We start from the raw sequence: 14,259 nt of genomic DNA, 5'->3' as shown, positions 1-14,259 counted from the left end.
GGCCCCCAAGTCAACATGGTAATGAGATGAAAAAGAAACACCAAACACAGTGTAACAAAAACATCAACGTTTAATGTCCAAACATTTGACACTAGGCTGATTTCCCCATATGACATCATTTTCTACTGTAAGCCGAGACAGAGATATAAACAGCCCATGGAATGGGTAGCAGTGGTAACACTGTTAGAAAAGAGGGGAGTAGAACAGCAGCAAACCCTCCTCCCCAGTCACCTCCCCACGGAGGAAGACTGGTTTCTCCACCCTGCCAGACCATGCAGTATGTGGTCAGTTGTGGGGTAACCAGAAAATCCTAAAAATATTGTAGATCTTTGTATCTCCCTAGTAGAAACATTAAACTGTCTCTCAAGAAGGTTCCAAACTGACATTGCATAGACCAATTCATTTCCAAAAATATCTCTAATATATTCTATCTCTGTATATAGAATCTGAAGTCCAGGTGCTCTGGGCACCCGTGGGAATCACTGAGATCAAGAGGAAAGGCTCTTAACCTCTGGCTCCTGCCAGTGTTCATTTGGTTATGGCCATGTTTTCTGCCCAGTGCCTGGAACAGGAGAATGTGGCAGGCTCTTGTCTACTTCTGGAGTGACCATCTAGGTCAGACCCTGGCTTGGGTTGGGCAGGGATTCTTAGTTTGAAGGAGTCTTCCTGACAGTACCAACTGCTTTGTGTTTGGAGACCTGGAATTTTGAACCAGACAAAAATAATGCTCAGATTGGGCAAGTCACAGACAAGAACAGTGCTCTCTCCATCTTATGGGGGTCATCTCACCCAGAAACAGAGCGGTCAGTGTCCCTTAAAGTGCCAGGTACCTGCTGAGCAGGAAGGGACTCTCTGAGCTGACAGAACCTTCTCTAGCCATGTTCTGTCCTGCCTTGGCAGCATCTTCTAACATTCATTTTTTTAAAAAGTAATCAGGTGATTAAAATAATGGCAACAAAATCCCTAGAAATGCTCTGGTCCCAACCCCAGCAAGTTCCAAGACCACAGCCCCAACTTTTGCTAGCTGAGAAAGACAAAAACTGGGCAAGGAACCTCCCGACCTGGGGAGTCCAGCCATCCTCACCCACAGAACCAGTGTCCCATACACCCCTGTCCCCAGCCCTGCTGGGGTGCAGGTGGAATGGGGAACAGAGGCACCTATCCCTACCCTTGCTGGGGGTGCAGGGGATACAGAACTGTGAACTCAGGAGGAAAAGGAAAACACCTAAAGGGCAAAGGAAACACCAGCCTGCTGGGTTGATACAAAAACGAGTGAAACTTAAAGGGTGGAGTTTATCCATGGTGGAACTGGCAGCCAGTGCCCTCTTTCAAGCAAACTACAGGACAGACGGAAAGTGGTGGGGGTCGGGGAGGTACCAAGAAGATGGGCAGTAAGGAGAAGGCCTGGGCAGGGCACAAGGCTAGTCTCCTCAGGGAAAGCATGCCCCTTGCCCAGAGGAGGGCTGAGGCTTGTCTGGCAGTCCATCCAGTCACAGCCCACCTGGCTGACTGCCTCTCTAGCTTGGAACCCAGCCCAGATCTGTTGACATGAGAGCAGAGGAAAAGGCCTTTGTTTACCCAGCACAGCTGGACCTCACCCTTCCTTTCCTGCAGGAAGGCCAGCTGCTCAGGACCCAGCCCTGAGCAGATGGCACCATGATGCTCAGACCTTTCTACGCTCTGGTCAGGTCTGAGCTGAGGATAAATTAGAGGGGAAGGACAGTGCCACGTTCCAGCCGGGCTACTGTATCCTAGGTCTAGTTGCACAGCAGACAGCACCCAGGATTCCTGGAGAAGAGCAAGGGCCAGAGGCTGTGCTGAGGACAAGCATGTGCAAAGTGCAGGCTGCAGAGCAGCAGGAGATCATTTGATGACAAAGGTGGGGTCTCAATCCGGAATGCAGGGTCTGAGGTCTTGGCTCCCAGGAGAAAGCTGCCAGCAGGTTTATCTCCTCAGGATAAAGAGACAGGACGGTAAAGCACTAAGCAGAGGGTCATAGGTGACAACACTCTGGAGATGGTCCAGCTTCTAAAGGGCAAGGGCAATGGAGCAAGGGGCCCTGTCAGCCTGGCTGAAGCTGTTGCTCCTAAAGTGGGTCATGGGAAGGTGGGGTAAGCCACAAGCACCCCGACATGAAGGAGCTACGTGTCTTTCGCTGGGCCCAGATCCTATCCAGTTAGGACAGTCCCTGCTAGTTCCATCTTGCTCCATTTTCTAGTGGTTCTGAGGACAATATTCATAGTGGCACCCAGGACCAGTGGTTCCAGAGTGGATGGGAGGACAATGGAATGATGCTTTGGGGGCTGGTGTGACTAGAGTAGCAGGAGGCACAGATGCAATGCAGAGCAGATCCAAAGGGCAGGTTCCTGCTCCTCCAGGAATGCCACTGGCCTGGATACCAGAGATGGAAGGACCCTTCTTCAGCTGGACAACTGGTCCCTCAGTGGCTTTCAATCACGACTGGCTCATAGACTCCAGAGGAGACTCTGCAGGGTAGAGAAAAGTGAGCGTATTCCCTTTAATGCCCCAGTTACTGAGCATCCCTCTGGGCCAGGCCCTTGTGGGTACTTCACATGCAAGCACTCTGACAGTCTTATAGATCGGCTAAAACGGAGGCCCCAGAAATGTTTAGTCATTGGTTCAGGGTGACAGAAACAGCAGAGTCGGTGGGGTCCACAGCTATGCCTGATCCCCTCTGGACATCAGCTGTGTACACAGCTGGGTGTACTACTCCTATCCTCATAGTAACCCTGGCAAGGAGGGACTGTGCCCTGTGTCACCTGACAAATTAAAAAACAGGTAAGATTTATTAAGACGTAAGACTAAGTTTTTGTTGTTGTTTTTCATTGGAGACAGGGTTTCTCTGTGTAGCCTTGGCTGTCCTGGACTTGCTTTGTAGACAAGACTGGCCTCGAACTCACAAGAGATCCACCTGCCTCTGCCTCCCCCAGTGCTGGGATCACAGGCGTGTGCTATTACCTCCAGCTGACTATAAGATTTATTAAGACTGTAAGATTATTAAGAAGGCGTCTACTCTTCACTGTTTTGGTCTTACAAAAACCAGGTTAGTTTCCCTCTTCCAATCTCTAATTCTCAGCATATCACTTTGCAAGTGGTCTAAGGAATGTCTATCACACAGGGCAGCCCAGAATGACTGCTGGCTGTAATTTCTAGCCTCAGCCAACAGGGGTCAGCAGAGCGGCACAAGACACCCCCCACACCACCACCACCCCGCCCCCAATCCAAAAGTTTTTTGGGCTCTGGATACAGAGGTTCAAAGAACATGTTAGCTCCCAGGAACACAAGGAAGAGCCCCGGAACACCTCTGTATGCTGGATATTACTCTCACTGGCTCAAAGACCTGGGGAACCAGAAATACTGCCACTTACTCTGTACAAAGGCCTGAGGGAAGGTACTCTGAAGACAGTTAGCAAAGGGCTCTGATGATGGATAGGCCCAAGGTCACTTGTGACAAGAAGAATGTTCAAAGACAGGTCAGGGGACCTGATAGGCAACACCTACCTGTTGGCCAGCTGAATGCCACTCAGTGTGGTGGAGCCATCACGGCTCACAAATAACCGAAGGTTACTGTCTGTGGGGACACAAGGGAGGACAGAGGTTGAGAGAAACAGGGCTAGCCTCTGGAGGCTATCGTCACCATAGCTGGCTGGAAGTGGGCAGCTCACCCTCAGTGTTGCTGCCGTCAGTGAAGTCCTGGCTCTGCATGATCTTCTCCACAATGTCATCTGCATCAATGCGAGTATCATCCACCCAGGTTGGGTGGCTCTCCACGGAGTCCTTCTTTCGCCTTGGGGAAAAGGAACAGAACTATGAGAGGACAGTGACAGCTGTAGCAACAAGGCAAGGATAATAACCCCAGCAGCACCCACAGCACCACAACATTCTATGCACACTGCATGCTGCACTTCAGTTAGCCCTTCCACTCCCCTTCTGGGGCAGGTAGACCACAGACTGTGACTAAGAGGTTAAGTGACCTGCCTGAAGCCAAACAACGTTTATGCAGTGGGTCTAAGGCTCAAACAAGGACTGTTGGGTCTATAGACTAATACACAAACCAGAAATAGCAGCACTGTCTAAGCAAGGGCACGTGCCTAGCCCAAGGCTGTGCTTTTTCCAACCAACAGTTGGTTAATTCCTAACCGTTAAACACTCTGCGATGGGGCGAGTCTATTCTGTGTAACCCTGGGTAGTCAGATGCAAAGAAGTACGGGGAGCACTGGAAGGGTTCTGTTTACCAGGGAGTTCCAAACAAGGGGACTCACCGAAATGAGCGGTCTGACAGATGCAAGGGCCGTGGAGGTCGTGGTGGCTTCTCAGGCGGCCGAGGTGGCTTCTCAAGGGGCCGGTGCTCCCTCTCAATGCCCTCAGGACCCTCTACAGTCATGCTGAGGCCACCAGAGGCGCTGCTGCTAGTGGATGTGTTTCTGTGGTGGGTCAAGTCAGACAGGCTGGAGGAGCGAGAGTGCTCTGTGCTATAGCCTGAGGGGTGGACAATATTGGCAAGGTGATTACAGGGGCCCAAGGCTGTGGGAGGTCCCAAGTTTAAGGCCTAACTACTTACCAGACAGCTTGGACTGCTGGCTGGCATAGCTGGAGTTTCGGGAGTGGCCAGAGTGGAACACCTCCTCAGGACTGGACAGGTTCTGGTCTGGCTCCTCTGGCAGTCCTGGGGAAAGCATTGATACACTAAGGGCTACCTCACCTGCAACCCTCCTTCCAGCAAGCCTTCCGAGGAGCACTGAGACGCCATTCCAAGACTGAAGGCCAGGGCTAGAGGAGCAGCCATCTGCCTCCAACCCAGGTCACTCACTCCACAAACAGCTGTTGGAACCTTGAGAACAGTATCTGTCACAGGCCTTTGAGGACAAAAGCATAGCCACTTATCTACAACCACAGTGAGTGGTGTGGAGCAGGGATAACATACATGCCTGGTCAGTCTGTGGATCAGGAAAGGCTTTTCCTAGGAGATGCCCTAATGCTGAGACCTTTAGAACATCAAGGAGGGAAGACAGAGAAGACAGCAGGCACAGGGCCTTCCAGACACAGGGAATAGCATACTAAGGGCCTTGAAACTGGAATAAACTTGGGTTCATGGATAGATCTGGGAAAGGAAGAGATCTGGGAAGACAGAAACAGGCAAGGACCCAAGACAGGCCAACAGCTGGTGTTCCAGGTCATTTCAAAGGATACTTTCCTGGCGCACCCCAGTTATAAACACAAGGGAACTAGGTGGAACTAGGCAGGGCCCTGTGGACGCACACATCCCAGCCTTGCCAACAAACACAGGAGGGAAGGTCTGGACTCTTCAACTCCACTCCAGAAATGAGAATGTATACCTAAGCTACAGGCTGGACTCACTTCTGCCCGTATTCCCACCGAAGCCAAGCAGGGTTTTGTCTGTTTTTGTGAGATAGAGTCTCACTAGGCAAGTGACCCAGAACTCATAAAGACCAAGCTGCCTCTAACTCAGAGATCCAGCTGCCTCTGACTTCTGAAATTAAAGATGTATACCACCATGCCCCCCCCTTTTTTTTTTATTTTGAGATAGGGTCCTATATAGTCCAGGCCAGCTTTGATTTCACTATGTCGACAGGACTTCTGATCCTCTTGCTCTACCTCCCACACTGACATAACATGCTCTTACCGCATCAACTCAGGTAGACTTCAAGTTCTCAACACGCCCTGTACACATGGCAGGGAACCAGTTGCTAAGGCCCACAGGCCCTCAAGTCTCACTCTGCCTCTTTTAGTGTACACAAGGGCAGCATCTGTGCTGAGGTGACCTTGCCTAGACCCTCAAGAGGAGGGTGTCACCATGCCTGCACCCTCCTCTTTTTTTTTTTTTTAATAATTTATTATTTAATGTGCAGTTAGTGGGAAGGTGTCAGATCCCTTGAAATACACATTATAGACAGTTATGAGCTGCCATGTGGGTGCTGGGAATTGAACCCTGGTCCTTTGGAAGAGCAGACAGTGCACTTATCCACTGAGCCATCTCTCCAGCCCCTGCACCCTACTCTTAATAAACATCTTCCTGGGACAAGATGCACAGGGGAGAACCTGACGTCACAGGCAGGGAAGAGATAGGCAAATGCAGATGGTACCTGAGCCTAGGATGGTAGGCCGGGCCTTGGGGGGCCAGGACCCAGTCAGGGAACTGGTGCTACTGCTGCCGCCACTGTTGGTTCCACCACCTTTACATGTCAGCTGCAGAGACGAGTCCTGGCCTGGGATGGAGATGGACTTGGCAGTGGATGGTGGCCTTGAGAGGACAGAGGGTGTGTGTGAGTAAAGTGCCCCAATCTCAGGATCAGATGGAGACAGGGATACCCCAGAGTCTAGAGGGAGGAAAAATCTATCTCATGGTTCCATCCCCACCTATAGCCAGGATGACACTCACGTCTTGAAACAGGGGTCTCCAGAGAGCAGGAACATGCCAATGGTGACCTATGGGCAGAAGAGAGAAATCAGCGCCAGCTGCTAACACCCAGCTCAGGCCAGCCTCTGGGCTTTGATCTCAACTTTGTCCCTTCCCACTGGTGGCTCTGGTATAGTCACCTGCCAACAGTGAGCCTTGTAAGCTGTGTGGAGGACAGAGTGGGTAGCCCAGTGGAAGAAGTGACAAAATAGCCACGAGTGGTAGCGCACACCTTTAATCCCAGCACTCAGAAGGCAGAGGCAGGTGGATCTCTGTGAGTTCAAGGCCAGCCTGGTCTCCAAAGTGAACAGCCAGGACTACACAGGAAAAGCCTGTTTTGAAAAAAGGAAGAGAGGGAGGGAGAGAGGGAGGGAAGAAGGGAGGGGAAGGAAGAAAAAGAGAAAAAAAGAAAGGAAGAAAGGAAAAAAGGAAGGAAGGAAGGAAGGAGAAGCGATAAGGCTCATTTGGCTGGCACCTAGGGGAGCAAGTCAGCTCCCGCAATTATAAACTACACCTGGGCTGTGAGCTCAGGGGCCACATTTACTCTCACACTTGCTTTGCCCAGGTGTGTGAGAACAGGACCTCAAGTTGGGGAACAGGGCTCAAGGAGCCCTGTAGGAAGAAAGGGCCCACCATGGCAAGCAGAGGCTAGCTGAAGTTTTTTGTTTTTTTGAGACAAGGTTTCTCTGTGGAGCCCTGGCTGTCCTGGAACTCTCTGTAGACGAGGCTAGCCTCAGATTCAGATCTGCCTTCCTCTGCCTCCCAAGTGTCGAGATTAAAGGTGTGCATCACCACCGCCTGGCAAAAGTTTTTGAAAAATAAAGTAAAATATGCGGCCATTATGCAATGTAGCCCCCACTGCAATGACTCTGCCGATAGTCCCAACACAGTAAAAGCCTGAGTCCCAAAGTATGGGCTGAGATGGAGCGACAGGCAAGAAATAACAGGATGGGAAAGGAGTGCTCAGATCCCAGACCACCAATGACCTCAGTGTGATGGTAACCTCAGGGCGCAGGCTTTTTTATGGATCATTCCATTGACCACGATAACAGCCTATAAAGTAGGTGATAGGCCCAGGTGCAGGTTGAGGGGACCAAGACTAAGAAGATAGCTGACTTCCCAAAAGCTCAGCAGACAGGACATAGGGGAGCTGGCCTTGAACCCCAGGCCACCTGGCCCCAGGCCTCTTCCACTGTCCTGAGTACATAGGCCTTCTGGGGAAGACTTTGCACCAACCAGTCTGGACCTTCTCATTCTTCTTTCTACGGGGTCTTAGAGGTTCTGACTGCCCCAGAGCGAATGTAGACCCACCTACCTTTAACTCCTGGAATTAAAGGCATGTGTCAACTTTTTTTTTTTTTTAAAGACAGATAGGGTCAGCCAGGCACATACCTTTGGTCCCAGCACACAGGGAGGCAGAGGCAGACATACCTCTGTGAGTTCAAGGCCAGCCTGGTCTACAAAGTTGAGGACAGAGGACAGCCAAGGCTACACAGAGAAACCCTGTCTTGGAAAAACCAACCAACAAACCAACCAAAGACAGATAGGGTCTTGCTAGCTCAACTTTGGGATTACAGAGTATCACCACATCTACAAACCTAAACATATTTGATGTTTCTCAGGTCCTGTCAACTAACTCATGCCCAACTCTGTGCCGGGCAAAAAAGACACAACTGGTGACTCCTAGATCAGTTTACACATAGTATTAGGCAAACCTGTTTTCTTGGCCAACCTGTAAGAGGATGTGGACAGAGACAAAGAGGTGCGCGGGTGCGAACACCTGGCTATTTCTGTTCCTAAGAGGACAAATCATCAGCTGCCTGAGGAAAAGAAGCTACCTGGGCTACTAGAAACAGAAACCTGTGCAGCCAGCAGGGCAGGACTGCCTTGGAGCCTTCAGAATACCACCCCTACATGGTGCACATGGGTACAGAACATCACTTCTGCTCCCTGATGCCTCACCAGGAGCCAGGAAGTTTCAGATCAGGACAGGCAACAATTAGGAGCTGGGCTGTGCAGCTAAATGACTAGGGGGATTAAGTGCCAATTCTTCTGATGACCTAGGGCAAATGATGAAACTTCTGTTGTCATCACTTCCTGTACTCAAACTTGGAGCTAATAACAAATACCACATGCAGAGGCTGTGCTTGCTGTTACAGTCACAAGACAGAAAAAGACAGGCACATGGCACAGGTGGCCTACTTCCTCCCAGCATCTCTGAGAACTTGTATTTTCTGATAAGGAGCTACACTGTATCTAACCCTTGTAAGGCAGAAGAGGCAGCAGAGTCCTGGTACCTTGAGGATCGAGTTGTCCTGGCGGGTGTTCTTGGTGTCATATCCCTCCAACAGGCAGCAGCGGACGGTGGAGCCTGAGCCTGCAAACTCAGCCAGGTTCAAGTCAGTGAAGCCCAGCTGGGAAGGGAAAAGAAAATGTCAGAGGCTGCAGTGAGAGCGGGTACTTGGCAAAAGATGCACCAGAAGGGTTAACTTAGTGGGATGGAGTGGGGTGGGATGGGGAGGGGAGGGAAGGGGAGGGAGGGAAAGGGAGAGGGAGGGAAGGGAGGGAGGTCCACCCCACAGCCCCAGTTGACTGCTCCATAACCAGGACTCAAGGACAGGATCCTGGGTCAGCAGCACCAATGTGGCAAAGCAAGGAGCTCGCATCCCTGAGTAGCACAAAGCACCCTTTGTGTGGAGTCCCAGGGTGCACTAAGGCCAGTGTGCCTGAGATGAAAGGACATTGTTGTCTGTGACACAGACACATTGTTCCCAGGGAAACAAGGACATGCTGTCGGGAACTGACAAAAGAGCAGGCAGAGGAGAAGGGAAGGCCCGTGGGAATTTGGTGGCAGGGTGAGGTGATAAGATACTACAGAGTGGGCAGGATCCCCATGAAGTCCCCAGTGGAGGGAAGAGTAAAGGGTGTAGCATAAGGACAAGAACCCAGGCGCTGGGACAGCTCCTCTTGGGATGTGTGCAGGTGAGACAGAGAGATACAGAAAAAAGGGCAAAGTAGCAGCACATGGGCAAGGGAAGAATGGAATCCATGTCTGCCTGAACAGAGGAGACAGGCTGAAGTGAGGGAGTGCCAAGCTTGGGGCCACCTGGGTAGCAAACCAATTAGACGTTTTATATATGTATATTTATATATATTTATCCCAGTTACACACAAGTCTCTACTGCAGTATTTAGGGAAACAGGCTTTAGGATCAAAACACTGGGTTTAGACTTGAACCCTTGTAATGACTCAGAGGGACCCCATTTTAGAGTCCAGCCCTTTTGTAGGTATTTGTTTCCTTATCTGCGTAACACCATGAGGCCCAAGGTGAGGTTCTGCTATGGAACAGCAAGGAAAGGTCTGGCAGCATGTGATGTGGGCTGGAGGCTCCTTGGCTATAAACTGGCAGTTCTTATTCACGAGTAAACAGGAGACACTTGCACACTGACAGTTGCACCTCTCCCCACCCCCACCCCCATTGCTGGGGTAGGGCAGGCATGCAGAGCTGTGGGCTTCTAGAGCCCTGGCAGTCGGGATGCATAAGCCCATGTTACCCTTATCTCAGGTATCTGGGTGAGAGGTAGGGTGAAGATACAGTCCCCCCTGTGCTGGGCTGGCCAACAGTCTCCCAGAGATTAGATGGAGGCCAAAACAGGCTCATTCAAACCTAGGCCATCATCACCCACTCTTTTCCATAAAAAGGGTTTTACTCCTAGGGCTGAAGCCAGGGGTGGAGGTGGTGGTGAAAGATAGGTACTAATGTAAACCTGAGATGATACTGCTCTACAACAGCAGTGAATGGCTGAATCTGCGTCACCAGCCACACAGTGGGACACTGCTGCCACTAGAAAGAATATGGAAAGCTGAGGTGACCTGAAAGATACCCATGATACACTGGGTAAGTAAAAAGCTCAAGCTGCAGATCTGTACCTCAATTTGAACAACTGCTATTTATAAGCACACGTGCACAGAGCACTTACTTTCCATCTCTCTAAGTCATTTGCATATTTTTTTCCTTAGAAAATCAGTGGCAGAGTATTTGTCTAGTATGCGTGAAGCCCCGGGTTTAATCTCCAGCAACACACGCACACAACACACACTCAAAGTACAGAAGCTGGTAATCCTAGCACTTAGGAGACACAGGCTGGGTGATCTCTGTTAAGTTCTTAACCAATCCCTAGCCTGACTAGTGAAGTCCTAGAAAAAAAAAGAAGGGAATTGGTGTGAATGAACTAAGGCCTTCAAATGGCCCTCTTACCTTGGAATAAGCCTTCCCACCTTTCAGCTCCTGTAGAGAGAGGGAAACATGTCAGGCATGACTAGGGAACCCTGGCCTCTCAGAGATCTCCCGAAAGTACCATGAGGAGAGAACATAAAGGGGGCAGAATGATAACTCACACTTCTTGGAGTGGACATGGTAGGAAAGGGACCTAAAACTGCTGGTCAGTCAGTCCCATTCCCACCCTCAGCTCTGAGCTCACAGTGCCTAGGCTCAGTAACATGAACCCACCTCACCTTTCGCACAGACACTCGAAAGATGCAGGGATCCAGCAGGCCTGTGGCTGGGTTGGCACTCATTTTACACACAAAGGTGAACCTCTTCCGCCACCTTACACAGTTCTCCTGCACCTCCTCCCTGCAGAGACAGGATAGATGAACATGAGACAGGTAAACATGAGGTTAATGTGGAGCACCAACCCTGACTCCAGTCCTACCACAGACAGAGCAAAGGCCTCGCTGCCAGTGTTTTCATGATTATAAACACACAGCATGAAATGAAAAATCAAAAAGCAGCCTTTGGGTGAGGAAAAGGTTACGGCAGCTAGCCTTTAGGTATGCTAGCCACTGATATGCTCAGCCTCTACTCCCCCACCTTGACCTTGGGTGTTCCTATGCTCCCACTATCAGCCCCTGCCAGGTTCCTGTTGGCCACCTTATGTGACTCTCACTTCAGCCTTCCCAGGATGGACTCAATGTAGAGATAAGAGACCAAGGCTAAGTCAGTTCTCCAGACATCCCACCAGGCTGCTGGGCCCACAGCTGGTTTCAGCCAGACTCCTCTACAACAGCAATAACCACAACAGCTAATGCTACATGCTGCTTCCCAGGTGCCAGGCACCATTCAAAGAATTGCAAAGCCAGTGGTCACCACAGCCTGCTCGGAGTGCTGGAGAGAGCCTGTCAGCCTCCTCTGTCTACAAAGAAACATAAGGTTGATACTAGGTGGGATTCCAGCCTTCTAGCCTCAGAATGTGATCATATGAGGTGGCTGTTACGTGACAGGAACTCTGGGAGAAGCTCACCTAAACCTCATCCAGCTGCTGTGGAAGGCTCAGCAAGATGTGGGGTGAGAGCACTGCACAGCCTGGAGAGTTGTACTGTGGCACCACTACAGTCCCCACCCAAACCCCCTGCAAAACTGGTGCTCAGGAAGGGGCAGGCACAAGAAGGCGGCATTGTGTGCCAGTATCTCCATTCAGTGCACCCCACCTAACTGGATGGATAATCAGACAGACAGCTGACCTTCTCACAACCTGAGGGAAGATAAACAGGTTTTTTTTTTTGCCAGATTTAGGCTTGGGGTAAAGGTCAGACGGGGCTTCAGTCAGGCACTGCCTGCTTTTCATGGCAGCCTGGGTGGTTGTGAATCTATGCTACTCTTTTTTATAGCTGGTGACCCTGGGACTCCAACAAGATTTTGAATGCAGGACTCAAAAAGCAGGCTGCAATCCAGGCTGTCTAGCTTTAGAATAAGAGCCCTAGACTGTCACATTGACTCAGCAGCACACAAAAAAAGCAGGAAAACCTGGCAACTGAAGCCCTGTGGCCTGCGAGGCCAGCAGTTCCACATTATCATAACCTAGACATTCTACTTGCAAGTCCAGAGCCAACAAAACCAGCTCTACATCCACACAAAAAGCAGCACTGTTCACGATAGTTAGAAAGCAAAAGCAACCCAAACACCCACTGATGGTAAGGGTAAATGCTTGTGGTCGGCTCATGAGCTGCCGTGTTCTTTGGTAAGAAAAGGAATGAGGCATTACATAGTGCTACTAACCTTGAACACATTACTGCTAAGTCAAGCCAGGCACATGGAAGAGCCCAGTGTGGATTTTATTTGTAAGAAATACCCAGAATAGGCAAATCCAGCAAGACAGCAAGCAGCCTGGTGATCGCCAGGGGACAGGAGTTGGGGAAATGAAGACTGACAGCTAATGTGTGGGGTTTCTTGGTGCAGTAATGAAATTGGTCTGCAGATGACCGCAGTGATGAGAGCACAACCTTGTGAATATGAAAAAACACTGGCTTGTGGGGAAAAAAAGCAAAACAAAAAATGCTTGCTGATTATGTGTACGGCCCTAGGTTCCATACTTAGCACCAAAGAAACCAAACACTGAACCACATGCCTCAAAATAGATGGGTTATGTATGTGAATTTTGTCAGTAGAACAGGAAACAAAATGCACAGCACATCTGATAAACACAGACAAGGAAAGCAGAGCAAGGAAGGTGAGAGCTGGGCAGAGATAAGGCAGAGCTGCTATCTGAAGTAGGTGTCTAGAAATGGGCCTTATTAACACTGGTACCTCAGGTGAACAGCAAAGGCTCCCACATGAGAATGTGCTTGGTAAACAGAAACATCAAGGAAGATGGCCAGTGGGGTGAGGAATGGACATTAGTGAAGCCAGGAAGTCAGAATCTGCTCCTGGCTGCCCCGCCTCCATGGATGCGGCTTAGATGGAAGCAGAGAACAGACACATAGGCAGGGAGTAGAAAGGTAGAGAAGAGTCATTCTTGAGCAACTGAGGCCTGAGCCTAACGGGGGACAGGCCTGGGAACAAGTCTGTGTGGACCCTCAGCTCCCCTCCCCCATGTGTGCACATTTAAGAGTAGGAGCAGCTGCTTGAGATTTGCAGAAGCAGGAAGGTTAGGGCACTTGAAACGCCCAGAGGAATTAGGATTAGAGTCTGGGAACAAAGGCTGATAGCAAACTGCCTGCCCCTCCTTTGAGACTGCCACAGAGTATCAGCTAGGAAGCCTGGGGCACAATTGTGGTTCCTGTCAACCCTGCCAGGCCAGGCAGAGCAAAATCATGAGAAGCCTTTCCCAGGCTCAGGTGACAGGCGTGCTCCCTCCTACAGGAAGCTGAGCAGGGCAGGGTTTATGGGTTCAGCCCTGGGCCTCCCTTCTGTTTCCATAAAGGTTCTGTACCATCAGTACATGTCACTACCTCTGGGAAAAAGTAGCAGCAGGCAGCCTTGGCAGTGCCGACCCAGAGGGTCACAGTAAGGGCGTAAGAAACACTACAGTAGTGGTCACTGCTTGAGTACCTGCCTAACCCCACTCCACAATTCAACAGAGAGGTGGCTGTTTCCCTGTCTACTTTTCACATGAAGAAAATGAAGTGCAGAATGTTACAAAGCTCACCCAAGTTCTAGAGCTGCACTCTCAACTCCAGGCCAAGGCCACAGATCTGCAGGACAATAGAGGCTAGAGGCACTCTACCAGAAACAGGTCACTATGAAAGAACAGAGGTTCCAGATAGGCAGAGGTGAGATGGACAAGAACTCAGGCCCAGAGGCAGGACTGAGGATGTCAAAAGGGCAGCCATGACTACTGGAACAGGAGCTGGTCTGGCTGGGTTTAGGAATTAAGCTGGATTCACTTCAAATGTATAAACTGAAGTACCCACCGTGTGCTAGGCACTTGTAAAAATTCTGGATGGAGAAATGAGAAGTAAGTATACAAAGCAGGCAGAAATTCCTGCTTTTGAGGGGCAGCTACTCTGGCAGTGGATAAGAGATACAGAAAACCTAGGTA

The 14,259-nt window shown here is 50.3% G+C and overlaps 1 protein-coding gene across 1 annotated transcript in view; it reads right to left on the bottom strand.

The window, feature by feature from the left end:
- Positions 1–52: 52 nt before the first annotated feature.
- Positions 53–14,259, bottom strand: part of Eeig1 (estrogen-induced osteoclastogenesis regulator 1) — a 32,469-nt gene continuing 18,262 nt past the window's right edge. Inside the window, exons 2-11 of the mRNA XM_021659197.2 lie at positions 10,955–11,075; positions 10,698–10,727; positions 8,737–8,853; positions 6,422–6,468; positions 6,126–6,283; positions 4,583–4,687; positions 4,284–4,500; positions 3,687–3,808; positions 3,523–3,592; positions 53–2,486 (exon numbers count right to left, since the gene is read on the bottom strand). Of these exons, the coding sequence (XP_021514872.2) occupies positions 2,441–2,486; positions 3,523–3,592; positions 3,687–3,808; positions 4,284–4,500; positions 4,583–4,687; positions 6,126–6,283; positions 6,422–6,468; positions 8,737–8,853; positions 10,698–10,727; positions 10,955–11,075 (1,033 nt within the window). The 3' untranslated portion in view covers positions 53–2,440. The remainder of the gene's footprint in view (positions 2,487–3,522; positions 3,593–3,686; positions 3,809–4,283; positions 4,501–4,582; positions 4,688–6,125; positions 6,284–6,421; positions 6,469–8,736; positions 8,854–10,697; positions 10,728–10,954; positions 11,076–14,259) is intronic.

The sequence above is a fragment of the Meriones unguiculatus genome, chromosome 8 (assembly GCF_030254825.1).
Source record: "Meriones unguiculatus strain TT.TT164.6M chromosome 8, Bangor_MerUng_6.1, whole genome shotgun sequence".
Taxonomy (NCBI): Eukaryota; Metazoa; Chordata; class Mammalia; order Rodentia; family Muridae; genus Meriones; species Meriones unguiculatus.
The sequence above is the reverse complement of the archived record's forward strand: the minus strand, read 5'-3'. Positions and strand labels throughout refer to the sequence as shown.